At 44.6% G+C, this 26,442-nt stretch overlaps 1 protein-coding gene across 2 annotated transcripts; it reads left to right on the top strand.

The window, feature by feature from the left end:
• Positions 1 to 18,765: 18,765 nt before the first annotated feature.
• On the top strand, positions 18,766 to 26,071 carry PEX26 (peroxisomal biogenesis factor 26). Of its 2 annotated transcripts, none has more exons than XM_052668197.1 (5): positions 18,766 to 19,057; positions 19,784 to 19,927; positions 20,266 to 20,579; positions 21,607 to 21,661; positions 22,695 to 26,071. In XM_052668197.1, the coding sequence occupies exons 1-5, from the start codon at positions 18,804 to 18,806 to the stop codon at positions 22,879 to 22,881; spliced, it is 954 nt and encodes a 317-aa protein (XP_052524157.1). In that variant the 5' UTR covers positions 18,766 to 18,803; the 3' UTR covers positions 22,882 to 26,071. The 2 variants fall into 2 exon arrangements, with proteins under 2 accessions (XP_052524157.1, XP_052524156.1); XM_052668196.1 differs by having other exon boundaries at positions 18,768 to 19,057; positions 21,607 to 21,753.
• Positions 26,072 to 26,442: the final 371 nt, after the last annotated feature.

Below are 26,442 nucleotides of genomic sequence, written 5' to 3'. Positions count from 1 at the left end.
AAAGTAAATCAATGAAGTCATTTTATTGATCCTGAAAACGTGGAACTACTATTAATAAAACATGTTTATGTTGTTTTATGGATAGGTCAAAGTCCTGGTAGAGTATGTTTGTCATTCTAATTTATGCACAGTTTCATCAACAAAGTATTTGTTATTGCAGCATTGTATTTATTCATCTCCTGTTTTCCTCCCCCACAGCCAGAACATCTGCTAAATATTTCTGAATCTAAGCTTGTTGGGATAGGGCCCGTTACTTTTACATATTTATGAACTGTGTGGTACACTGGCATTCATTCAGCAAAGACTGCTTCCCAAGGCTCATGTACGAATGACATAAACCGGTACTGGCTTATGTGCAGGAGGTCTACATGTGCAGAGTTCACAGAGGGGCTGGAAATCCTGTTACATGCAAAACTACTTATGCTCCACTGCTGAAAAAGAACAGAACTATCTGCTAATATCTGAGTGATGCAAGAAGGCCAGAAAAAAAGGAAGAACTGGTACTTATGGTGATCTAAGGCATTATAAAGAAAAGTAATTTGAAAAAACTGAATGAAAAGAGACATCTCTTAGCATCAAATCTGGAGAAATATTCCAAACCTGCAGAAGATACAGCGCTTGTGTTAGTTGTAATGGAATGAACAAAGCAGAACACAGAACTGGTTTTCGGGTGGAAAAGTGAACAAATAAATCATTTCTGATTTCTGTTTTTCTTGTTGTAGTCCAGCATCCCATGCCAACACTCACACAGGCCCATCTTTATGCTGTTTACACACTGAAGGGAGTGTATTCTGCCTTCATTGTGTGGAGAACTTACACATGTGACTCCCATTAGCACAAACAGAAACTACGTTCATAAATTTCCCTTTTGTGCACGGACTGAGTGGGCCTGTCACTATTTGCTTTTCTGGCTGGGTTGCAAATGGTACCTTTCCAAAGTCAGAGCAGTAACATTTTCTAACCTTGTGAAAAAGAATGCAGCCCATCTCCTCTCGACTGTGAGAGCCATCTACACTTTGAGGATCATCTGTCTGCCTAAGTCCATGCCAGCAACAGAACACAAGCACAAGCACAGCCTAATAGCCTTAATGAGATTACAGCTACAGATGCCCCTGTGCTGCTGTCTGGCCAAGGAACAGAACAAGCACCAAGTTCATTTAGAGAAAAAAATCCCCTTAACCTCCGCCTGAGTGGGTTGCAGTCAGATCAGAATTTCAGAACGACAGTGAGTGAGATCCACACACTGATTTCCTTCTTCTTGCAATTGTTTTGCAATGCATTATTTTTTACAAAGCAGTATATTCTCATAGATCTTGGGATTTAAGTAATATTTTTCAGGTAAAATACTAAAACTGATGTTCTGTAGCCACAGTGCATCTAGAGATGCCTGATATTAGCTATATTAGATTGATCTCACCTATGACTTTTCTATGTTTGCCTACTGTCTGTTTGTATGCTTGCCTATGATATCCATATTCCACAGTGGAGTGTGGTGGATCTTTGCCAATATAATCATTATTTTTTTAATCAGCACTTTATCTGATGCATCTGTTTGTAACTCTATCCTATGTACAGACAGTACTCTCTCTGCACCTGTTTCAAGCAGCGTTTGGTTTACTTACTGCTTAAATTCCTAATCTGAACAAAAACAAGTAAGTAAGTGTGTACGATGAAGCCTGGAATTAAATGAAACAGCTGACCTTTGGATAGTACCATATCAGCTGGCTAGAATGCAAAACCTGGTATCAGTGCATTAAGGTACCCACTGTGCTGCTCTGATTACAGCCTGCAATTGCTGCCATGCAGATTTCGTTGAGCTTCCTGGGTGCCAGCAAGAGAGAAACCCAGTGCAAATAGCTAACTCTGTAGCTCCTACGGGACTTCGTGCCTGGAAAAGAAGATCTACTAGCAGCCCCTTTGCAGATTTTGCATGAGGCCTATTTAAAAGGGCTAGCACAAAAGAAAATTCCTTCCCTTACGAACAGCAAAACCCATAATATCATAGTATCAAACAATAAGTAACATTTTCAGCAGAAGGAAGGAGAGGCCAGCTGGGTCAGTACTCACAGAGCACGGCTGTATCGTCACCTTCTCCAGGCACAGACCAGCTCCTCCCCGAGGGGTGCTTGCAGTTCACCCACCTGTGCCACAGCTGCCACCCAGAGCAGAGAGCTCCCTCGCTTCCCTCGTGCCCAAAATTGCCCAAACAATTTGCTCTTTCACTAGGCCGGCAGAATGAAGCCAAACTAAGAAGGAAATGGGGTCTGGGATGCAAAGCTCCTGCTGTGCATCTTGCAGGGTATTGGGGAGATGGTGTGATGAGGCTCCGGCTGCCAGTTCGTCACTGTTGCTGTGGTAACGGAGCAGTGGTCTCCTGCGGCCTGGTAGCAGAGGCAGCAGCACTGAGAGCAGGCATTGCCCCCTCCTCTGAGGTGTTCTCTGGCAGAGGCAGGACCCAGCGCCTAAAACAGGCTCTGTCACACCGAGCATTTCCTTCCCCCATATACACACTTTAGGTTACTCCCCTCACCGAGCTCTATGGTGCCTGTCAGTCGCATTTGTATGGTATAACGAAGCTGGCACAAACCCGAGGGAGCCCGTTGCTTCCTCTGGGAAATACTGTGTCATGTGAAAACAGGAAAATGGCAACCTTGTTCCGGTAAACATCTGAGCATCACTCAGTCATAGGCTCACAGAATGGCTCAGGCTGGGAGAGACCTTAAAGCCCACCCAGTTCCAACCCCCTCTGGTGGGCAGGGCTGCCACCCACTAGATCAGGCTGCCCAGGGCGATACGTGCTCACCAGTACTTGAAGAACAGCTAGGGTAGAGGGAGATCATTCTGTCCCTTTCAGCAGGTGAATGAACAGCTGAGGCAGTAATGGGACTTTCCTCTGCCAAGATTTTCCCTGCCAACATGACTGAGTGCAATGTGTTTGTGAGGCCCCATCCACAGCTACAGCAAAGCTGCAGGGCAGGGAGAGATCCTTTGTTCATGTCCCCTGAAGTGAAAAGTCTGGACGGGATCCTTTCTGAGGATTTATTGGTGTTTTTGATTTGTTTTAAATATTATTATTATAGTATTGACATTAATGGTAATATGACAGGACAGGCTGTAGCAGCAGATACCTACAGACCCTGTACTCTTTGTAGAGAAGTCAGGACTGCAGAGCAGGCATTACGTTGCTGGACAATGAACAATTCAGGCTTGTTTTGCAAAGCAAATCCTTGGATAGCTAAATAATACCACTTGTTTACATGAGATTATTTATCTCATCTTCTTAATAAAATGTTGGTAATGGTTCTTTGTTACTTTCCTTATTATTCTCTACTAATGCCAAGTGCTTCTTTCAAAGTAATAGATTTCCTCTCTCAGGACAGCAGTAACAAACACAGCTTTGTGTGCACGTAGGTGGTACAGACAGAAACAAATATGCATAAGTTAAAACCCACACATTTGTTCACTTGATTAAATTTCCTGTCCTCACTTTTAACTCAGATTGTTGAGCTTCCCCTGGCAGTAGCTTATTGCCGCTTGCTAGATAAAGACAGGTCTCTAGATGCTCAAATCCAAATATTAAAGATCCCGTCATGACAGTGTATTAAATACCTTTTTACCCCAATATAATAGGAAGCAGCAGGGACAAGACCAGCTCAGAACAGCAGTAAGAGCCAGAAGGGTTAGAGTGTACTGAGCCAGATTCAAAATCTGTGAGTAGGCTAAAAAATTCTCCAACAACAATAACAATTAAACTCATTTTACTCTTCTTTGCCTCTGGCTTCAGACTCAGTTTACAAGCTTTTATGCAACACTAAAAGGATTATAACTTAACTCAATTTAGGAAAAGTCACATTTCTCTAGTGCTTTTGTGACTCTAAACCATGGGACTCTGAGAACGTCACCAAATGGAGTGGTGGCCACAATAGTGCTGAAAGACTGGTTATGAAAAAGTGCCTTTTCAAAGCAGCTAAAGAGCATCTAGAGCCAGTCCCAATAGGTCTGGAGCTTGTATATTGCAGATGCTGGGCTTTAACAGCATCCTCTCCCAGTCTTTGCATGGCAGCTTAGTGGGTTGTTCAAGTTCCAGGTACATCCAGAGTTATAAGCATCTGGCCCCATACAAATGTAAGCTTACTAAAAATAGGAATGCATGTAATAATGCACCATGTTATAATGGCCATTTTATGGCTTCTTCCTCAGTAATTTTAAATGAGAATGGAATAAAATCAGAAACTGGACTGTATGCTTAATCTTACATAAGGGAAATACTAGCTGGTAGATACAATTAGATACATCTATCTTGCTGATACACACACATATACCAACGCTTTTATGGTTGGCTTGATGGAAAAGACTTGGTGCCTCTGGGTGTGATAGCACAAGGCCACTCAAAATGAAGCTGTCCCTGGAGAAGGCAAGCCTGAGAGGGAACAGTGCTGGGTAATGAACGTCTCAGAGAGATGTCAGGGAGAGGAGGTGGCTAGACTTGGCCTGCAGCACTGAGGAGCTGTTTGCATCTTTATCCTCTCACAGCCTGAGCACTAGCTAGAAGTATTTAATGGGATCACAATGGCAGCTGTACCATTACTCTTGGAAGAGGGTATAAAAATGACAGCAGTTAATAAGCACCATTTTCTCATCAGTCGCCTCATCAGACTAATTTTGCAAACAGAATGCTTTAGAGGCTAAAGGGCTGGAAATGACATTCAGACTGCTGAGTTCAGGCCAATGCCTACACATCTCAGTCTCAAGCACAAACAAAAAGAGAACTACACTAAATGTACATCCACAGGAAGGCACAGATTTCATAAACTGAACGGGAAGGCTAATGTTGGCACTTTCATTCTTCTTTAAGTTTAAGAGGCAACAGAAGCAGCAACATGAATGCCCTTTTGTCTATAAATGTCCAAACCATATTCCTAGGTGTGAAGCTCCCTCACAGAAAGGACTGCTTGTTTGGAGTTCATGACTGAGGACAGCAATGAACCCTTAAAAAACCCACAAATGTGGTGGATCAGGGTGGAAACAAGCCTGTAATTGAGGAGACAGTTCAGAGAAGGGGTCCTTGTATCCGAAGGAGGGGGCTGGCTGATATGAAATGGAGACATGCGTGTGGTCCAAGAGCAGGATAAAGGCAGGGAGTGTGTTTATGCGCGTAGGCAGGGAGTGGATTGTTTGCAGTGGGAGTGCATGCATATGATTTAGAGGTGGCCTTTTCACTTTTCCTTCTTCTAGCCACTGAAGGTTTGAGAAGTTCAATTTTCCAGACATAGCAAAAAAAGTATCTCTTATAGTACTGTCATCATCAGTCACTAATTAGATAACTCTGACACAAAACATGTGAAAAGAATTACTGTCCAGCTAAATATTGAGGTTCAGTTTTGCTCATAGTGTCCCTCTCCAGATGTTTTTCTTTTCACATCCATTTCATTTATTCATTGTGATCTACAGTTGGCCTTATCAGCAAGCATCTCTGCTGTTTTTCTATTTTTAAAAGAGGGGAGCACATTTGCTCTGATTTTGCTTGAAAATCTGTGGTGCGTAGCTGGTAGAATTAACTCAGAGTGAAATTTCAAGGCTTTAATAAAGTTATCACCTCACTAAAATAGATTATATGCTAAGCAATTTGAATAAGCTAGGCTTTCTTCCTCCCCCCCCTAAAAAAAATAAAAAAATCCGTATCTGATGTTCATGAAGATCCTTGCTCCTGCTTGTCTATACTCCTATTAATTGCAGCTATAGTCATGCCTGTTATTGATGAGTTTCTGGAGAGCTCAGCAACTCAGCAATTTTATAACAGCATTATAAATAATTCAATCAACTGTTCTTCCTCACATCCAGATCTCACTTATTAATGGACTTTCTTTCTAGGCGGTATTTTCTCATCTCTCATCACCATCCAATCTATATTCTTGGAGGATGGATGTAATTAGCTTTGCAGTCCTTCTGCCAAAACTTCCACCAACTTCAGTCAGAAATTTGCCTGAAGAATGCCTAATGATAGCCTGTAGGAGTTGGTCCTATTTCTGTACAGCGGGAGCAGGCTGAAGTGAATGAACACAGGTGGGCAACACAGTCCCACGGGCGTCTGAATCCCATGGGAGGGTTTAACTCACAAGTATTTTAAGAGAAGCATGAAAGAGTGGGTTGGGATGTATGAGAGAAGGCAGATGAAGAACATGGGGGAAACAAAAGAGGGTGGAGAAGCAGAGCAAGTTCAAGATTTTCTATGATTAACCCATGTTAAACCCTGTTTGGCTGTGGATTTGTTTTTGTTGGTTTTGGTTGTTCTTTTAGTTGGTTGTTTTTATTTTAATCTTTTCGAATAACAGAAGAGCTAATTTTCTCTCTCTCCCCTTTTCTATCATCAGACAGCTGTGCAAATATTTTAGCATGTGATTGTAGAAGCACAACACTAAAAACTTCTGAACTGTGCCAAGAGTCAAGTACAGGAAAACAAAAGGCAAAAGCCTGGGGTAGGTCCAGCTGCCAGGACTGTCCATCCCCAGGAGAACTGGACAGAGGAAAAAGAGAAGAAAAAAGGAGGTCTGATAGCTTTCATTGCTTACAGTGACAGTATTCCAGGTCATAAGGAAACACAGACTTGTAGTCTTTTATAAGCAAAGGTATCAAAGCAATTAGCAGTCTATTAAATCTCTTGGAGGTGGTGGTTTTATCTGCAGCAGCAATTGCTTGCATTGTACTTGTACAAGATACTGACTTATCAGGTTGCACGTTCATTGAAAACCCAACTTACACCTTACAATATGTCAGCCGTTGAATTTGGGAAATCAGTGCTATGTGCTCAGTATGAGGTAACACTGCTCTGGCATGAAACACTTCTTCCAGCAGTTTTGAGGGTTTATCAACAAAGAAGTGATCCAGGTCAGCCAACATAAGATGCATCTCTTCACAGGTTCTCTGAGGAGTTTATGCCACATACGTGTGGGCAGCAGGTGATAATGAAAGCCTAAATACGTCATGGCCAGGAATCAAGTTGCACAGTGATTCTCTGCCAAAGACTCCTATCTTCTTACTGCAGAGGAATGACTTAGCCCTTAAAAAACTCAGCTTTCACTTGCAGTATCCTGACAGAACAGCTTTATCTTTCCCTACTTCTTAAGATAAAGCCGTAGATATATAGCCATGCCCTATTTTCCTGCAATGGAAAATGCTAAGTTTTGCAAAGGAATGTGCAAAAATTCATCTCACTAGTGAGCAGCCGAAGGAATAAGATTTCTTACTGAAGCTGGTTATAATTCTCTGCACTGAAACGTAGAGCTGGCTATGCTGCGTGTCATCTCCTATCCTACAGAATTAAGCAGGTAGTTATTAAAACTGCACTAATTACACCCACACCGAACACACTGCAACCCTAAAGGAAGACATTCCTCCTTCCATCAAAGACAGCAAAATCATTTCATCATTTCAGGAAGCTTTCACAGTCCACACTTCCTCTAACAATTTTCATTCCACTTCACTTAATTACCTGAATTATTAATTAATGTTAATCAGCTAATGCTTTGCACAGTGCTTTGGCTTAGTAAAATACTGTATAAATCCTCGGTATGAATGATTCATTAGGCTGCTATTTGTTTTACCACTGTTGCTTTCTATTCTCACTGTTTTGTACATTGCCCTTCAGAGGCAGTGGCCAGGATGAAGCCAGTGCTGCCATGGTTATTGTTCCCAGCCTAAGCTGTGCAGCCAGCAATGCCATCTGGCATGGCAGTTTGAAGATGGTAGCTTTTCTAGCAGTGCCATTTTTTTTAAATCTGAAGATCTCATGCCCCTTTATTCACTTGGCAGCATTTTCACCTTGCCACCTGGCTCAGATTTTAGCCTTAGCTGCAGCTATCCCCTTACCACATCTGCACAGTGAGGAGACAGACAGAGGCTCTCCTCACTCAGCAAGACAGCAGAAAAAAGGGGTGGTTGCAGCCTCCCCCAGAGGGAGATCTGTTTCTAGACTGAATCCTGGAGATATCTGCAATTCTGTGATTCCTTCAGAAAACCTATCCAGCACTCTGTTAATGTCAAAGAGACAACAGACTGCAGCAGAGCTGCAGCTAACGTGGCCCCAAATGACAGAGAAGAGGCTTGTCTGTGACCGAAATTCCACCCTTAGCAAAAAGGTTTGAGGCCTTCCAACTTCTCCACAGCGTGTATGACTCTGAATAGGCCACTTACAACTAGATGTAGAAGTGTTTCCTTTTGGGTGTCTCAAGTTCTGGTTGTTCTGAGAGACAGAGACGCAGTTTAAAAACATGACGGTACACATCCCTCCGATGGCAGTCAGCAGGCCTCATAGTCATTGTCTTTCCAGATCAGATGAGGTAAACATACAAAAAAACTTGGTTTGCTTTGTTTTTCTTTAGCTGTCAACCATACAAATTCTGCTTTATAACGGAGAGTCAAGTCAAGTTCTTTCCTCCTTACTCATAAGTAACGTTCAACAGGCCAAATCAGGCCACAGTGATGCCAAAAATATAACTCTTCAGAACTTGGTAAACAATTTTGTTGATACTGCTCAAAATGGAGAATTGTTTTCTTAGTGCGTTGGCTCTTCAGAGCTAATGATAGCTCATTTCTTTGAGTCACTGAGCTCGACAGACCCAACTGTGAGTGCAGCCGGGCAGGCAGAGCTGTTGAATTGCATGATCATCTGATGCTCCACTTCAACTCCTTCTAGAGTATCTGAAGCAAAAGGCTGTCTCACATTCAAAAACATCAAAGTCTAGAAACAAAGAGCCTGTAAAGTTCCCTTCTTTCTTGCTAGTTCACTCCTAGACAAGCATAGGACTATTTCTAAGCCACAATATCCAAGTATAGTGCTAAAGGCAGGACTTCCCTCCCTAAACAGAGCTGTTGTGCTGTGAGGAAGAGGAGGCCAAATCTTGTGGAAGAAGGGAAAGAAGGGAGGAGAGCACCCAAATCATTCTGCTTCTAATTCCCCCTTTCTTTTGTATTCTCACATTGTGAGCAGCTCTGGGCATGGTTTTGGAGGGAGAGTGAAGCCCTCCTTTCTTTGAATCCTTCTCATTTAGGCCCTTGTGATGTCTGGGATACCACTGCCAACAGCATCAGCTGCCAGCCAGGACAGGCAAGCAAAGTGTCTCCTGCACCTCCTCCAGGTCAGTCCTGCAGCAATGCCCAGGGGCCTGCCCAGCAGGGGTACAGCACAGTCCTCCATGCAGAGAAAAATGGGATCTGCAGCAAGACAACAGATGGGGAGCACAGAGACAGAGAACAACATGGAAGAAAAGAAAAGGGAAACAAATGGACAATTGCAAGGAAGAAATAAACAGAAAAATCCTAAGGAAAATCCTTCTGAGCCACGCAACGTGTTTTAATTTGATTTCTGGTTAAAGCACCGGAAATAAGGCACTCTTGTTCTGAGGCCTGTCTGTGCATGCAGACATGGAGGCTTTATACAGGCAGCATGGACAAAGGGACTGAAGTCTATGCACTATGCATGTGTGCATAGTGTTATATATAAGCAGTACCATAGCTCTGAGAAGTACAGAATTGTGAGTCAAGCCTTGCATCATGATGGATTTTTGATCTTTAAAGAAAACAAACAAACAAACAAACAACAAAAAAAAAAAAAACGGACTGTGAGCACTTGTGCTGAAAGCATGAGGATGGAAAAAAAAATTGGTGAGGACAAACAGTAGTGATTTTATGAAGGAGCTATGAAGGCAGGCTGAGGGAGCTGGGCTTGTTCAGCCTGGAGAAAAGAAGGCTGCAGAGTGACCTCATTGCAGCCTTTCAGTACCTGAAGGGAGCCTACAGACAGGAGGGGAATCAACTCTTTGAAAGGGTTGATAACAGCAGGACAAGGGGAAATGGTTTGAAGTTGAGGGAGGGAAGATTTAGGTCAGATGTCAGGGGGAAGTTCTTTACAGAGACAGTGGCGAGGTGCTGGAACAGGCTGCCCAGAGAGGCTGTGGATGCCCCGTCCCTGGAGGTGTTCAAGGCCAGGTTGGATGGGGCCCTGGGCAGCCTGGTCTGGTATCAAATGGGGAGGTTGGTGGCCATGCCTGTGGCAGGGGGGTTGGAGATTCCTGATCCTTGAGGTCCCTTCCATCCCTGGCCATTCTGTGATTCTGTGATTGCTGAAGTTTGTCTGCCTGTCTGTCCACCTGTGCTGGAGAATGAACGTAAGCTGAGTTCTCTGCAGCCGTGTAAGGGTACTGCTTTACGCAAAGAGAATTCCAATTTGTGCTAACTGTCATGATTGATGGACTCTTCCAGTGAGCAAATGCCAAGTTTGGATCAGTATACAGTAAGAGGATGCTGATTTGCTTTTGGATTTCCCGATTAGAAGGCAAGGAAACAGGCTTACTCTGGATGACTGGGCAGAAGAAAGGAACTGTAGAAAAGAGTTCAGACTTCTTTTACTAAATGAAAAAGGAAACAATATATGGAACTTCCTTACACTTGGCAACAGCACACTGCAAAAAACAGCAGACTGGTTTCCATGGCTCATTAACCGGGCTATTGCTGTTTCATGAAGATCAATGTATCATTTAATAGAAAGAGGCTTTTCAGCTCTTCAAGATATTATCTGTTGATGGCTACCATGGTATTTATAAGCACATCCATCAGTGTAACAGCAGGAAGCAATTCTCTAGGGGTCAAATTGGGTGGATTCCCCCCATTTAAATGCCATTATGGATGCAGCTTTCTGTATAGGATTAACCACTTAACTCAGTGAATCCTGAACAACATTGGCTATTGTTCATGAAAATTGATGATCTCCAGGGCTTAGCTGTGGGATGGTTGACTTGTTTTCAGTGTCAATTATCTTTTCACAGAATAAGGTTCTTTGTTAACCTCTGACTTGCTGAGCAATGTGAAGGCAGCTACTATGCTTCACGATTCTTTTCTACCCCTGTGATTCAGGCAGCTCTAGAGACTGAGTCCCATGATTGTCCTATTTCTGGCCAGTCTGAATCTTCAGCTGTCACATGAGCAGTGAGAGCACAGAGCCAGCTTTGATCTCAGCAAACTTGGAAAACAAAAAACAGTGGTTTGGAAGATGAAGGCACAAATGTTGTGCACATAATGCAAAGTGTTTTAACACTTCCAGCCCAATTTTTGGTAATGACTGACAGAGCTAAGACTATTTTGCAAGTCAGTTTATTTGGGGATTTAGTATTCACTGATACCATCTTCTAAAATAATCTAAGTATCTTTCTAATATTGAATTTCTTCTAGTGAACACACCTTCTGGCGTGAGAGAATCTTGCAAGAGGAGTTTAGAATAGGATTATTGTTCTGGCAGCTGATAGCAACTAGGGAATAACTGTTGCTTAATTTTACACAAAAAAAAAAGACGAGATGCTGAGTCCGGGCATGGATAAGTGCTCTTGAACACAAGCTACACATTTGAGCTACTTATCATTCTGTTTCCAATTGCAAAAACTACCAGCAGCCACCTCTTTTCATCCGCTCTCCTTTTCAAACTAGCCACTACCTCTTGATCCACCTATTTCTTGTAACCTCCATGTGTTACAGGGGCCAGTGTTACACTGACGTCCAGCCCAACAATTTGGCTGTGTTCCCGGTGCCATCCTGACAGTCCAGCAGGCAACTGTGATCTTCCCCAGTCTACTACCCTTGTAGTGCTTCCTCTCAAGTACACTGTGTGAGAAATGGGAGGGCAGGTGCTCTCTATCACTGAATACTAAAATTAAGTTCTTAGGCTCTGGCAGAAGACATCCAAGTTGCCATCTCAGCAGGACTGGTCAATGTGTATGCAGGGGTCTCATTTCCATTATTTAGCACTTGAGTAGTTTTCTAGTGTACACAACTGCGGCATGCTTTTTTTGCTTTGCTTTACTTCGGTGCATTTCTTATTTACAGTTCTCAGAACACTTCATAAACACAACATAAATCATTGCTCTCTACAACTACCTGAAAGGAGTTGGCCTCTTCTCCCGGCTAACAGCAATATGACAAGAGGCAATGGCCTTAAGTTGTATCAGGAGATGGTCGGGCTGAGTGTCAGGAACAACTTCTCAGAAGGAGTGGTGTTGCAGTGGCACAGGCTGCCCAGGGGGGTGGTGGAGTCACCATCCCTCAAAGTGTTCAAGAACCGTGTGGATGTGGCACAGAGGGACACGGGTTTGTGGGCACGGTGGGGAGCTGTTGGCAGTTGAACTGGATGATCTTATAAGTCTTTTCTAACCTTAACAATTCTATGATAAACTACAAAACTAATAGACTTTCTCCCAGGCAGTAGAGACGACGACATTAACTGAGAAGATGTTCAGAAAAACTTTATAGGATGAAATCTCTAGTCAGTTAACTCTGCAGCTCACCCTGCTCAGAGGGCACTGCCCCTGTCTTCCCTGAGCTTACAACTTGTCCTCCTCCGTGGAGCAGTCCTGCTGTTCTTGGAAGCTCTTGCCCCCACAGCCAGGCTTCTCTCACACTGGAGATGCTAGAAAAAATCTTGCAAGAACCTCAGAGTCTAAAAGCCATCCTGGTCCAAACTCTTCTCAGCAGTAGCTTAAAAGCAGCCACTGACTTTGCAGTGAGTTGGTTGACAAGAACTAAGACAAACTGTTGTGTTATCGCTCTCCACAGATGAAACAGCATTGGTCTGAGGTGAAAATAATTTGCGGTGGGAATACCATGCTGAATTCCCCAGCTAGATCTGCCAAAGGGTGCAATTGGAAACAGGGAAGTTATAGCTTAAAGTTCACTTTGACTAAACCAAAAATATTTAAAATGCAACTGTTCTGATCTATGGAAAAGTTCCCAAATATATTAATTACAGTTTATTAGCTTTTCCATAACAATTCAAGCAAGTTCTTTCAGACTGTCTACACTGAGTCATTGTTTGGAAATAAATATTTTGGATCTAACCCTAAATGAGAAATTATTTCATATTTAGTAATACAGACTCAGTTTTCAACTTTCTCTGCATGCAGGCATGCGGAACAAAAAAAGTAGTTGAAAATTCTGCCCTTTCTTTCCAGTCTGCCCAGACTCAGGCTGCTTTTAAAGGAGAGACAGCAGTTAGGTTCTGGGTTGCCCTTCCCCCAGTGCCAAGAAGTAAACAAGTTTGTTTAAGGCAACGTAAACTAATTAGACACCTAATCCTACGTTCGTCTGCATCCAGTACTGCTATGATGTGGCTGAGAAAGATGAGAAGGACCAGCAGGAAATGGACAGAGGGAAAGAGAACATTAATTTGCAGAAATAGGAGGCAATATAATGTTCTAGGCATTAACTTTACACAAACTATGATCATACCTCTCAATCCAGTAATGCTCTAAAATAGCACACAGATCTTTAAAAGGAAGGGAAAGATCCTACCTTAAAAAGAGTTGTTGCTTTTTCATTACCTCCGTAAAAAAGCTCAGAGATAATTTAATAAAAAAGTAGCAGCTTAATTACTATATCAAGTTTGTGAGCAAACCATCAAGCAGTAAAGTCCTGACTGACTCCATGCCACAGCCTGGTGCAGGAGGGGAATGCAGCAGCACATTTGCCCTGAAACACAAGACATGAGCTGCATCAGGGAGCAGCCCCTTCTCAACTGATCCTCTCCAGAGCTGAAGATGCTGTTACCGAGCAACTCTGCAGCACTGCTGGCTTTCCTAAAATAACATCTAATTACAACCTGTGTGAGCATCACAAGACTTGGCCAAATAAGAACCAGGTCCAGCAGCCTGAAGTGTGAAAGAGTTTGCTAATGTCAGTAACATTTCCTGCAATTTCCACTTCAGAATGCTGAACATGCAGGGTCTGTTTGTAGTGATAATTAACAGGAGGTGGTGGTAAACTTGCATTCAAAAGGAAGAATGAATATCTGACAAATACTGAAAAAAAAAAGGCAAGTGATGAGAAATCATGAAGTTATGAATTATTGAGAAAATATTGTTTTCTTATTTGCCATACGGTGTCAGTACTTCCAGGATTCCCATTGTCAGGCATTTCTCCCAGCTAGAAGAGCACATCATTCACTTTTGAAAAAAGAGAAAAGAAAGAAATCAGTGGACAACAACTGATTTCAGTAGGAGAGATTCTAAGAAGAGCTATGAACCATTAGAACGGCATGCAACTCTGAATCAGCGCATGGAGGGAAGCAGTGTTAGGCAAACAGGATTCAACTGACCCACGCTGGTGACAGCCTTCACTATTTTCTCACAGGTAATAACTAGTTGCAGAAAAGAAGCCTGAGGCTTTCAACGAATGGCTCACCTTACCGTGATGAAATGCCCCACCCTGCACCAATTATTACTATTATACCAGTAACAACTAAACAGAAAGTAACAGCTGTTATACTTTGCTGTCCTGCCAAGTCTGGCATTTTGTTTGATATGGAACAAAGAAAAAGACATAATTAATTTAAAATTGATCTTTGCTTCGGAAACCTTCTGCCACTAGAATGAGAAAAATACAAGTTACTACAAGTTGTGAAAACAACTCTGTGTTTCCAGTTTTCTGGTTTCCAGTGTTTGCACTTGACACAGCGTTTGTGTTTGCGATGAAGGTTAAAACAGGAATTTGCTCATACTTTAATGTCATGTGATATCCCCCATTTGAACTGTGACTATGATTACCTCCATAGTTTTCTCTCCTGTCTTCTACCATCTTCGCCTGTTATTTATATGGGTTTTCGTATGGCCACTGTAAGAGGTCAGTGTTTTAAAAACCAGTAACTATCAGCAAGTGGTCTCAAAAGCAGGTGAGGCACCGCTTACTAGTTCTAGGTTTCAAACAACATGTTTGATTCTGTTCCACACTAAGTAAAATATGAAAGCAGAAGGTCATGCTTGGCCAGCTGTTTGGTGCTCAACCAGACAGTGCTCATCTTCACACACTCGAGGGCTCTCATGACAGCCTGCCAGGAGCCAGAGGGAGCCCTGAGTCCAGGTGAACTGAAAGGAACTTCAGCCGGCTACCTTTGTGTTTAACAGGGATGTGTTGCTGTGGAAATTACAAGCAAACTACAGGTTCTGGCGTGTAATGGCCTAGCCAGACCAAAACAAAAACATGTGATGCAAGGGACAGTGCTGTATGCTGGGACCTCATTGCTTTATAAATAGCTACAACATTCTGCAAAACAGCAGTTTTTCTACAGAATGCCCTTTCTTCAGCTCTGTTTATGATGCCTTTATATAATGTGTAACTCTGCTCTTTGTTTTTATATGGCTGTAAAGGTGTTTCTTCAAGTCAGAAGGCTTCATTGTTTCTAGCTCCTGGTCTCCCTAATGCTGCTAATCCCATATTAACAGCCTACTGACACAGAAGAGACCACAGAAAGGACTGACTGCCAGCGCCCCTAGCTCTGTGACCGCATGCTGGTCAGATCTGGATTAATACTTGAGGCGATTTACCCCAGGAGGCCTTGTTACAGGTGCCTGTAACTCTAAACTCTCCTTGAACTGCTTGGGGGAGAGGAAGAGGGCAACCTGTACATTCACAGCTGGTGAAGACACAAACAAAGCCCTTCTGTACCTCATCCCCTTTCTTTTCCTCTATAAAATCAGGGTGACTGCAACCAAAAACCCTAGATTTCGGAGCAGAGGCAAGGAGCCAGGCTTCAGCACCCCACCCACAGGGCAAAATCCACGGTGAAGTCCTTCCTCTCCTACCACCTGTCGCTGACAGCAGATTTGCTTGAATTTAGCTTTTCTGGTTACTAGAGATTGTTATCCAGGAAGCAAGATGCAGCCAAACACATTGACTTCCTCTAGTATTTCTGCAGTGATATCGCACAGCTGCATTGGAGAATCCAAGTACAAGAATGGCTCTTACAGCCTTAAAAACAGTTCACACAATTTGCACTTAGCAAAGGCTGGAAAAACAGCATCATTCTTGTTTGGCACTGAGCTCCAAGCGATAGCTCAGTGTACTATTCTAAACTGCCACATGCATCTCTCCATGGCCAGGCACAGCTCCTGCATTTGCAACCAGCCGAGGGGTCACAGACCTGGGCTGGGGGTTCAGCATTCCTCGTCTCTCCTGGGATGGTTCTGTGGCAGAACGATTTCATTTGGCTTGTTAACCAATTGCCAGTGGTACAGGTAATTGCGCTGAGTTACTGTTCTTTGCGGGCCAGAGACCTGTCAGTTTGGCCTTCAAGGCACCACACTGTCCCCTCTAGGAAGAGTGGTGAAGTACAAAAACATACCATACCTTACACAGACAGTACGTTGACCCATAATAATAATTATTATTACACAGCTGCTTTTTTCTTAGCTTCTTAACCAACAGCCCCACAACTCACACAGCCGTGCTGCTTAGTGCATCTCTCACCTCTTCTCTGCCCTTCTCTGCTTCCAAACAACACTGTTGTTGCTGCCCACATGTCTTTCCATAGTCCTTTATTAATAAAGAGCATCTGCAAGGAAGCAGGATCTGACTCACCCCACAGCACAGCTGCCCCTGCTGCTGTTTTCCCACCTGAAACAACAATTCCCTTTCCAAAGTCCCTTCCATCACCACAGCAGCCAGCTCCACTGTCACCCAGGCAGCGCTGCACCCTCCTTCTAAGGAACGGAATATTGTTAGCTGCTCTCTCCAGGAGATGCTTTTGAACAAAATCTTTGCGTAACGCACTCACCTCTTTCTCATGCTGTCTCGCTCCTTTTCAGAATCTCAGTGAGGAGCATTCGGTGAGTGTGAGGCTTTTTCAAAATTGATTCCTTATCCATATTTGGGAATTTGTGCTGGGCACTGGCTGGTACAAGCCGGAGTCTTCCCACAGTGCACTTTGGGACTTGTAGTTCCCAAAAAGGAATGTTGTTTTCCCAATTGCAAGAGCCAAGCAACAGTAAAAGAAATCCAAAAAGCTTTTATCTCTGCCTTTGCTTAGCTGCTGGGCCCTGCATTCTGTGCTGTCTCTGTGCTGTGCCTCTGACTTAACAGGCTGAACACGTGTGGGGCCCCTTCCACAGCCTGCAGCACAGCACACAAACCAGCATGCTCTGCCAAAGGTGCTGCTGTGGGTGCTTGTCCTGAACAGACAAGGGCTGTCCTGCTGCCTGCAAGCAGCATCTTGGGGAGCTAGGAGCAGGCACAATGAGATTCCCCACACCTTCTTCTGGCAAAGAAGCTCCCTTTTTAAACTCATGCTTCATTCTTCAATGCTTTTTTAGTACATGTGATTTTTTAATTACTATTGGACCACTAAAGCAGTGTAATAAATCCCACCTCTCCTGTAGAGATTCGTTTAATGAAGAGTGTTTCCAGAGTGCAATAGTTATTTTGCAATTAGGACACCCTATTGTTTCCGAATATCAGCTAAAGAAGAATGTGGCACAGTGGCACATTTTATAACGCTGCTGCGCAGAACCAGTGGAGATGCTGTTACTGTTACCCAACTCCATTTCCTAGCTTAAGCCGCCTGAAGCAGCAGGCTCTCTGGCTGGAGATCTCAGGGGAACACACTGACGAGAGAAAGGCGTGTACCCACCCCACCAGCAAACCGCCTCAGCCGCGAGTGAAGAACGCTCTGCCTCCCTGCCACCCCAAAGCCCTCCTCCCACTGGCAAGGAAAACCAATGGACTACAGCTGTGCTGGCTCACTTCACAGTAACCTCCTTCGGCACTTGGAAACCGAGCTGGGCAGTCCGACATGCTTGTGGATGGTGACACCTGGTGGTCCCGAGGGGAAAGGCAATGCCTGTCGCCGGGCCCTGACTCCCCTGCGAGGTGTGAGGCTCGGTTCTGCCTAGGCTGCCAGAGTGGGAAAGGTTTCTCTTAGTGAAAAGCTAAGGGTTTAACTTAAGCTAGTCAAACTCCCTTTGCTTGGAAAGCTGCACGGAGGGAAAGGATCTGGGTTCAGTTTCAACTCAAAACCTCACTACGAGAAATACTTCAAAGCCCTGGAAATTGTCCAGAGGAGGGCAATGGAGCTGTGAGGGGTCTGTAGCACAAGTCTTATGAGGAATGGCTGAAGGAGCTCTGGTTGTTCAGTCTGAAGGAAGTTCAGGGGAGACCTTATCAGTCTCTACAACTGCCTGAAAGGAGGTTGTGGAGAGGTAGGGGTCTCCCCTGCTCTGAGTTTAGGCCATTCCCTCTTGTCCGACTGCTGTTCAGTTGCACAGGGGGGAGGTTCAGGTTGGGCATTAAGAAAAATTCCTTCTCAGGAGTGGTGCTGCAGTGGCACAGGCTGCCCAGGGAAGTGGTGGAATCGCCATTCCTCATGGTGTTCCACAACCATGTGGATGTGGCACACAGGGACGAGGTCAGGGGGCATGGGGGGGGGGGACAGGGAAATGGATGGCTGGCAGTTGGACTGGATGATCTGAGTGGTCCTTTCCAACCTTAGTGATTCTGTGATCCTATGAATGAACGCTACTGAGGCAAAAACAGAGACATCTCTTCATCCCGAGAAAAAGCTTTGTCTCACGCAGGTGCAAGGCATTGCTGGGCAACACGGATCTCCACGGTGCCGCTGAGCCAACGGCTCTCAAAATCCTCACACAGCTCCGTGCCCGGATTTCACCAGAAACCAGCCGATACTGCAACGCAAAGCAGGCTTTACACAACAGACTGCGGTCGCTGAGAAAGCAAACCTGAATCCTGTCTTCAGCCCTTCAGCCCCAAACCCAGTCCCTTCCAAACCGTCCTGGCACCACAGCGCGGCTCCTTAGAACGAGGAGAGCCCGTTTATAACCGACTCGTCCGCACCCGCAGTGCGCTCGGACTACGTTTCCCAGCGGGCGGCGGGTCGGAGAACGTGTGGGCCGGGGGCGGCCCTTCCGCTGCCGTCAGGCGGTGGCAGAGGGGATCCCTTACGGCTTCCCGGCGGGAGAGGGCGGCGCGGGCAGGCAATGGCGGCGCCGGAGCCGGAGCCGGGTGGGCAGCAGGCGGCGGGACTCGGTCCGGGCGGCGACAGCCCTCCCGCCAGCCCTCCAGCGGCCGCCATGGGCGATGGGCCGTTGGCCTGGTCCCCGGCTTCGGCCCAGGCGGCCTCGCTGCTGGAGGAGGCGGCGGAGCTGCTGGTGTTACAGCGGGACTTCGCCGCCGCCCTGGAGCGCTGCGAGGCGGGCTGCGGCAGCCTGGGCCCCGCGCCCGGCCCCGACAGGTACGAGCCGAGCGGGCTCCGTGCGGTCGTTGTGCCGCTTGCGGGTGCCGGCAGTGCTTGCTCCTAAAGAGGGGCTGCGTGCATGCACCTGCCCGGGTGTGCTGAATCCCCGTTGTTTGAGCGGGGGGGAGGAGGGAAAGTAAGGGCAAATTCAGAGAACTACGAAGCACTTCAGCAGGGCTGTAGCTCAGAGGTGGATAATGCGGTTCTAAGAAGCGCTTAGGTAGGTGTCATGGTTCTATGTTTTTGTTTTTGTTTTTTGTTTTGGATTTCAGTATTCCACATCAAAACATCATGTACGGGGCATTAAAGTGTCACTGCCCCAATCCCAGCTACCTATCCCTGTACATTACAGCAGTCACGGGATCTGGCCATTCCGGGTGGGGGGGGCGCTCTCTTGCTGCCTTGCAGTGGGTGCTGGAGGTGCTTTCCTAGTCGTTCCAAGCTTTTCAGGTTTGAATCGGTCCCGGGAACTCTCTCTCTTATCTTGTCTGATTTATTAATCTCAATTTCAATTAAATTGTATAGATTGCGTTATTTTGTATTCCGATATTATAGTAAAATAAGTTTTCCTCCATAGATTGTTGCCGCTGTTCTTTTCCTCCCTTCCTTCCTTCCCATTTTTTGTGGGACTGGGGTGGGGGGGGAGGGCAGAGGCCTGTCGCCCCTGTCACAGACACAGATTGATCTGATCAACTCCGTGACAGTAGGTGTGTTTTTTGTTAGCAGTTGTGCGGAAGTGAAGTGCTCCCTTTGCGTGGTGGGCATTCAGGCTCTGGCTGAGATGAACCAATGGAGAGAAGTTCTGCCCTGGGTGCTGCAGTACTACCATCGCCCTGAGCAGCTGCCTCCAAAAATCCTGGAGCTGTGGTGAGTGTGGGCTGCTGTGCGCAGAGAGCTGGCGTTGGTTAGATTTAATAGCAGGTGAGACTTGAATAATTTCTGGTATTCTCGCTTTGTGTGCCGTGAAGGATGAAGGTGGAGCTTGGGGCAGGCCTGTGCTCAGAAAGAAAAATAAATAAAAAGAAAGGCGGTGTTTATTCGGACAGCTTTAAGGGGATAAAGTACAAAACTGTAAGGGAAAGTTGTTCCTCTGGGAAATCTATGTACCTCAGGTGTAAACCTTGGCGTGTGTCTTTGTGGGAAGTGCCAGCTGTCTCAAATTCTACGGAGTTATTGCCTTCTAATTTTTCTTTCCTGTTTTGCAGTATCCTGTTATATGGCAAAGTGAGAGAGCCCCAGCTGATGCTGGAGGTTGGCAGTAGCTGGCTGAGGGACCAAACCAATAAGAGCCTGTCTGAGTATGTCTCATTGCTGGAGCTGTATCTGCTGCATGTGCTGCTTCCACTTGGACGATTTGAGGGGGCAGAAGAGCTTGTGTACAGCTGTGATGTTCTTGACAGTGAGCAGAAGCTGGCATTTGTTGAGACCATTTGTGAAAAGCGATGTCAGTGGACTCAACAGGAAGAAATGCACTCAGCTCATGATGAGCAAGAGGATAAAGCAACAGAGACTGTTTTGGGTAGGCTTTCCCTCTGTTGTTTGTATTCCTCTCTCAGATTTCAAGGTTTAAAGGTACATGTATATTAAAGATTACCATCTAGACTGTAATTGGTCATCAATATCCATGCATTCTGCGACATTAACCTATGAACTGTCTGCTCTCTTTATTGTGATGTGTGATAGTCCATTCCAGAAAGTCTGCTTATGCTATAGTGCTGTTGATGACATAGCTTTCACAAGCACTTAGGGCTTTCCAGTGTGTGTGTGGACAGCAAACTGTCATTGGTACATAAAGAGAGTGGAAGCATGTTCCAAAAATGAAAGCTGTTCGCAAGCCCAGTGATCACTGAAGCTCTCTCAGTTGTTGATGTCTGAAACCAGATTGAGACCAGTGGCTCAGAAAGGAAGCAGTGCTTTATCTTACCAGTCATGCCCTTAATTTTCTTAATTTCCTTAAATGAGTTGATGGCTTCAGTTCATACGGTTGTGCATTGACATCTGGCTTTAACAGATTGCAGAACTACCTGACCAATTGCATTCATGCATTACTTACAAGGAGTAGCAAGTATTAAGTCTGTATTAATACTAGTGTTAGGCCTTACCAGCCTTAAGGAAGTCATGCTGGGTATCACAGAAGGAGATCGTGATTTGTTTGCTGACAATTATAAAGAATGCTTGTTGCTTCTGTGTGTTCTCTACTTCTTCTGTGTTAGCAGTCAAGCCCGTGTAGAAGCAGCCACATCTGGCATTCAAAGATCTGCTTCTCCAGCACTGTACATCACTTTATCTCCCAGGAGAGAAGCAGGCATTACTGTGGTATAAATTCGTATGTAAAAGGAGTGTAACAAATAGTATTATGAAATTTTATTCTTTCTCTGTTCTCTATGTAGAAACAACAATAAAAAAGACCACAATCAACCAAAACAGAACATGAAAAGCACTTGTAATCAAGCTAACAGCAGTATTTATATTAATTTCTTAGTGTCTGTGTGATTATTTTAATGTTTTTTACGTTGCCCCAACAGCTTTTCTGATCTGTGTTCCAGGTGCTCTGTCCCAAAAGCTCTTGACCATGCTGACTTTGCTACGAAGAACACTAAGGTCCATGTCAAGCCACTTCTATTTACTTCCTTATAAAAAGATGCTCTTGGCTACTTTTCTGCTGTACCTGGTAGTGGTGAGATTAGACCCAGGTAGAGTATTAAGTATTAAGCTTTTTTTAATATATTGAATTGTGGCTATGGAGAAGAAAACTGCTGTTTTGTAATAGATTAGATCTGTATAAATGTTTCATCTTCAGGAGAGGCAAAAGTTGTGTAGCTAGGAACCTATCAGTGGAGCTTGTTTCAAATATTTTCAGTTGCAATCCACGTAGAAAGATGTGGCTCTACAAAAGCCAGTTTTCTGCAAACAGTGATTTCATCCTCAGTTCTTTCCGACAGACAAAGTGCTGACAGAGAGAGGCAGGCTGGGATTCCTAGATGCAGCTTCTGCCTCAGTGACTTTGAGGTGCTACAAGGTGAATGCCTCTTAGAAGAGCAACTGTAATTTAGGGCTGACCTGTCAGGGAAGCAGAGAGTTGCGCAGGGCAGCACTGTGGTCGTGCTTCTGATTTTCTTATACTGAGGTCTTACAAGTGATGCCTGAAGCTGTCACAGAATCACTAAGGTTGGAAAAGACCTCCAAGATCATCTGCCCGACCATCTACCTACCACCAATATTTGCCCACTGAACCGTGTCCCTTAGTACAATGTCTCCGTGTTTCATGAACACCTGCAGGGATGCTGACTCAACCACCTCCCTGGGCAGCCTGTTCCAGTGCCTGACCACTGAAGAACTGGCTGGTTGTATGATACAGAGGTGGCTGCTGGGCTGTGGAGGGATTGGATGTTTTTTGTACCTGGAGACATCCCTTCTGCTGGGTGGCAGGTGCTCCATAGCTATACTGCAAATAACGTGTTGGAAAATACTGAAAAAATCTTGCTAGATAAGGGAGCAGTGCCTTGGGTGAGAGCCTGAGTACTGAACAGAAGGAAAGTAAGACACCTTGGTTTCCATTAACTGTAGCTGAGTTAGTTCTTTCTTGATATGCTTGGTCTTCAAAGGCTAGAACTATCTTTGTTTTGCTCTGCAGCTTCTCCTACATCCCTGCCGTTCATTTGCAAACTGGTGCAGCTCTTCCGACAGGCTTGGGCAGCTGTGTTGTCTCCAATCCACAGGCCTCCAATTCAAGACTAAATGTCTTCTGCCTCTGCTCCTGTGTCAGCTTGTCTCGAGGACTTTATGAAGTTCTTCAAAGACTGTTGAAATCGGTGTCCTAGTGGAGATGACCACCTGTGATCTCCTGTACAGTGGTCCTCTCCTTTCTTCAGACAGGAAATGGTGTGTGACTTTTGAAGCCATGCCAAGTCTTCCTAACATTGCCTTGGCTATTCAGCACCATTCTGTCCAGCACTGGAGTAAAGCCACTCCTTCTGTAATCTACAGCTGATTAAGATCCTCCTTTTGAAACACTTTGCTTTGGGTTGGCTCTTGAGTGAGAGTTATGTAGACAGTTACAAAGTACGATGCCTGTTTGGAAGATGGTTCCGTCCTTGCAATTACCATGCAGTTCCCTGAACAACTGAAACAGCATTCTTAGAAGCAGGAATGTTAAAGGCAGCAGAGGATCAATACTTAGAGGGAATATTCTGTTTTGTCTCAAGACATCTCAAATCCCAGTTCTTCTAGCATGGGGCTGAGGACAAATACATGGGAGAAAAACACTGCAGGAAACAAAGCCTGTTGTCTTTTGAGCACCATGGCTTCTCTTGTGACCGATGCCCCCTCATACAGGGGCTCTCGATTTTAATCTTATCTATGGCAGAAAGCCAAGGTGGTGTGCTGCAAGTACAGCTGTGCTGCACCTACAGTTCTTAAATGCATATTACAGTACCTTGCACTTGCCTGGCCCATAGTAATCTATAGGCGCCCGTGCCAGTGGTGATGAATTTTCTTTTAAATTATGTTCCATATTGTTTAGTTGAACCACTGAGGTTGTTGCATTGTTTTACTCTTTCCCTACCTCTTTACAGACCTCTTCCCTACCTATTACTCTTTACTGACCTTTATGAAGATGTCAGAAAGTCCCATTAGGTCTAGAAAACTTCCTCCTATGCCCATGAAGTCCTGATTAAACAGTAACCATTCAGCAATGCTCTATCATTCAGAACAAACAAATCTTTGATAGAAGCTCTGAGATCCCCACAAATGTGGCAAGAAAGTTACTGCCTTTACAGAAGGTCTTACCAGGCTGGCGCTGTTTCTGATCACCTGGGGCAGAGACTGGAGGTCTGCAGGAGAATAATTAATTCCCATAGATTGACAGCGAGTAAGTGCCAAGGGAGAGAGCACTATTTCAAGATTGCTTCTACAGGAGCAAGCTGCACGTGTCCTGGAGAGAACAAGTGTCAACGGTTTAAGGGCTGGTTCGGCCCGGTTCCATGACGAGCGGGGCAGAGGGATCTGCAGATCCGCGCCTCCGGAAAAAAAGGAAACAGGGACCCCAAAATAATTAAAACAGCTGCACCGATCTGAGGAGAAACAAACTAATTTACTAAGTATATTATCGGAATGCAAGATAACACACTATAATACAATATAATCAGAATTGAAGCTAATAAATCAAATATAATGAGAGAGAATGTCCGAAAGGTGGATAGGCCTCACCACAACGCTGAGGTGAGATGCGCAGTCCAGTTGAGCAGCAGGGAGACGGGAGCAGCGCCCACGATGAAGGGCAGGCGAGAAAAAGCGATCAGGTGACCCTGCAGGAGTTAAACCTCCTCTCCCTGACCGCAAGGTCCCCTGGGGAATGTAGTTCTTCTTCTCTTCAGGGCAGGTACCCAGGACTTGAGCATTGATAGTTAAAGTCCCAGTGCCCCACATGATGTTATGATGTGGAATACTGAAAGCCAAAAATCACAAAACCATGACAACAAGTCAGAGCCCTGTGGCGAATGTAGCCAGCTATCCCAGCATCTGTGCCAGATGATTCAGGCTGACCAGCGTCACCCAAAACTACAGAAACGAAGCCGCCTTTCTGGTGGCCAATTTCTATCCAACACACCAAGCTTGTGTAAAGTAGCCGATGTAGGTCCCACTGCAGTGTCTTACCATGATAGCCTCCTTTGAAGTGATCATTTGTTTCTAGCAATAGCTCTACACTGATAGTGGCTATTTTTGTCTTCTTTACAAGGATAGCAGCCTGTTGGTGTGCTCTGTCACTTTGCAGCCTACCAGACCACTGGTAAAGTCTGTGTCTTTACTGCTAGAAGTCTTGTTCTGTCTAGATTGTTCTAGAGTTATCCTGATAGAGAAATACTCCGGTGTTACTGTGAGATAAAGTGGGGCACCCATGAATGCAGAAAGCAGTCATCACCTTACCTAGTTCTCTCAGGTAAACAAAAGATTAAAACCACAAGACATTCCTATCCTCTCTCCCCTGGAATTTTTGTCTCCAGCTGGATTTTACACCAGGACAAGTAGCACATCATGCTTCACCAAATTAAAAATCTATATTTATCATATGGTGTGTATACAGGGAGGAGCAGTTCTTGATACTGCTAGATGATTTATGTAATCTGTCAGTGTAGCTATGCTTCCCTACAGCCAGCCCTTGATGAAAAGCCAGGTAGAATCCAACACAGAGGGGCTGGCTGGAGTTGAGTTCCTCCAGAAAGGTGACTGGGTTGCATCTACTGGCCTCCTAGTTGCAATACCTTGCTCTAAATTAAACCAGTTTATGAAATAATAAATTTCCCATCAAAGTCAGGCTCAATTCTAAACAATACATGATCATTCAGCTAACAACCTCTTTTTTAATCTCAATTTCTGTTAACACTTCCAGTTAAACTACAGAGCTGCATTTTGGGGACTGGGTTCAGTGGGTAGACCATCTGCTATGTGTAGAGCTCTGTTAAATATCACAGCCATTCATTTACTAAAACTCTATTTGATTTTATTGGTAGGTTAGGAATCTCTGCTTTTGGGTACTACTGATATTGGATTTGAATTGTGTTTAGCACTCCATGAGAGGGGTGAAGGCGGAAACAACCAATCTTTCTTTTTTTGCAATGACTACTAAACCTGCAATATTAAATTTTCACAATAAAATGACTACTTATTTACCTCTTTGTAGAGTTGCTTATTTGTGCTGTGATGAAGTGTATCAAAGCTTTAGTATTTAATGCATTGATGCCGTAGAGCCTCAGAACAGTTTCTAGCAATGTTTCATACGTGTCCTCATTGTACAAGTATCCTGGAATTAGGTAGCAGACTTGCTAGTTAAGTAGAGACTGACAGGCCTGCATTTTCATAGGAGTTCAGAAAGTGATAATTACTTTCTGTGAAAGATGCAATATATGTGTGTGTATATATATATATGTTTAAAATATATTGAAGTGTTTCGGTGTACTTTGGGATGGCTAAGATCAGAACTACTGAGAATAAATTACCTGGTACTTGTCTTGATCTGTTTTTCTCCGCATTGTTAATGTATCGTGGAGGGAAAAGATGCAGTTGTGTTAATTCTATTGGAATCCTACCATTTAAGGCTTGTTCAGAGAGAATGTGTGTGCCTGTCACGTGCATGCAAACTTCATGCTGATATGTCCCGATGTAACAGCAAATGTTCTGCTTTTTTTGTTCCGGCATCCTCTAAGTGGATGCACAGAACTTGTGTTAGCCCATAGTGTAGGCAGGTGGAGGACTGAAGAACAGTTGTCTATAACCAGCTGAAGGGGTGTTGCAAAGAAAAGGAGGAAAGAAGATAATCCCATGTACTTTGCCCACAGATGACCAAACAGTTGGTTAGGTGGAATTCCTCATAGTTCAACCTGCTC

This window comes from Tympanuchus pallidicinctus, unplaced genomic scaffold (assembly GCF_026119805.1).
Source record: "Tympanuchus pallidicinctus isolate F22 unplaced genomic scaffold, pur_lepc_1.0 scaffold8, whole genome shotgun sequence".
Classification (NCBI taxonomy): Eukaryota; Metazoa; Chordata; class Aves; order Galliformes; family Phasianidae; genus Tympanuchus; species Tympanuchus pallidicinctus.
Note: the sequence above shows the minus strand (reverse complement) of the source record. Positions and strands in the feature narration are given on the sequence as shown.

Excerpts from the sequence above, each read along its gene's own strand:
- PEX26 (XM_052668196.1), top strand. The coding sequence starts at position 18,804 with ATGGCGGCGCCGGAGCCGGAGCCGGGTGGGCAGCAGGCGGCGGGACTC. Across the intron at positions 20,580-21,606 it reads AGCAACAGAGACTGTTTTGG|GTGCTCTGTCCCAAAAGCTC; the intron begins GTAGGCTTTCCC and ends TCTGTGTTCCAG. Across the intron at positions 21,754-22,694 it reads AGTGGTGAGATTAGACCCAG|CTTCTCCTACATCCCTGCCG; the intron begins GTAGAGTATTAA and ends TTTGCTCTGCAG.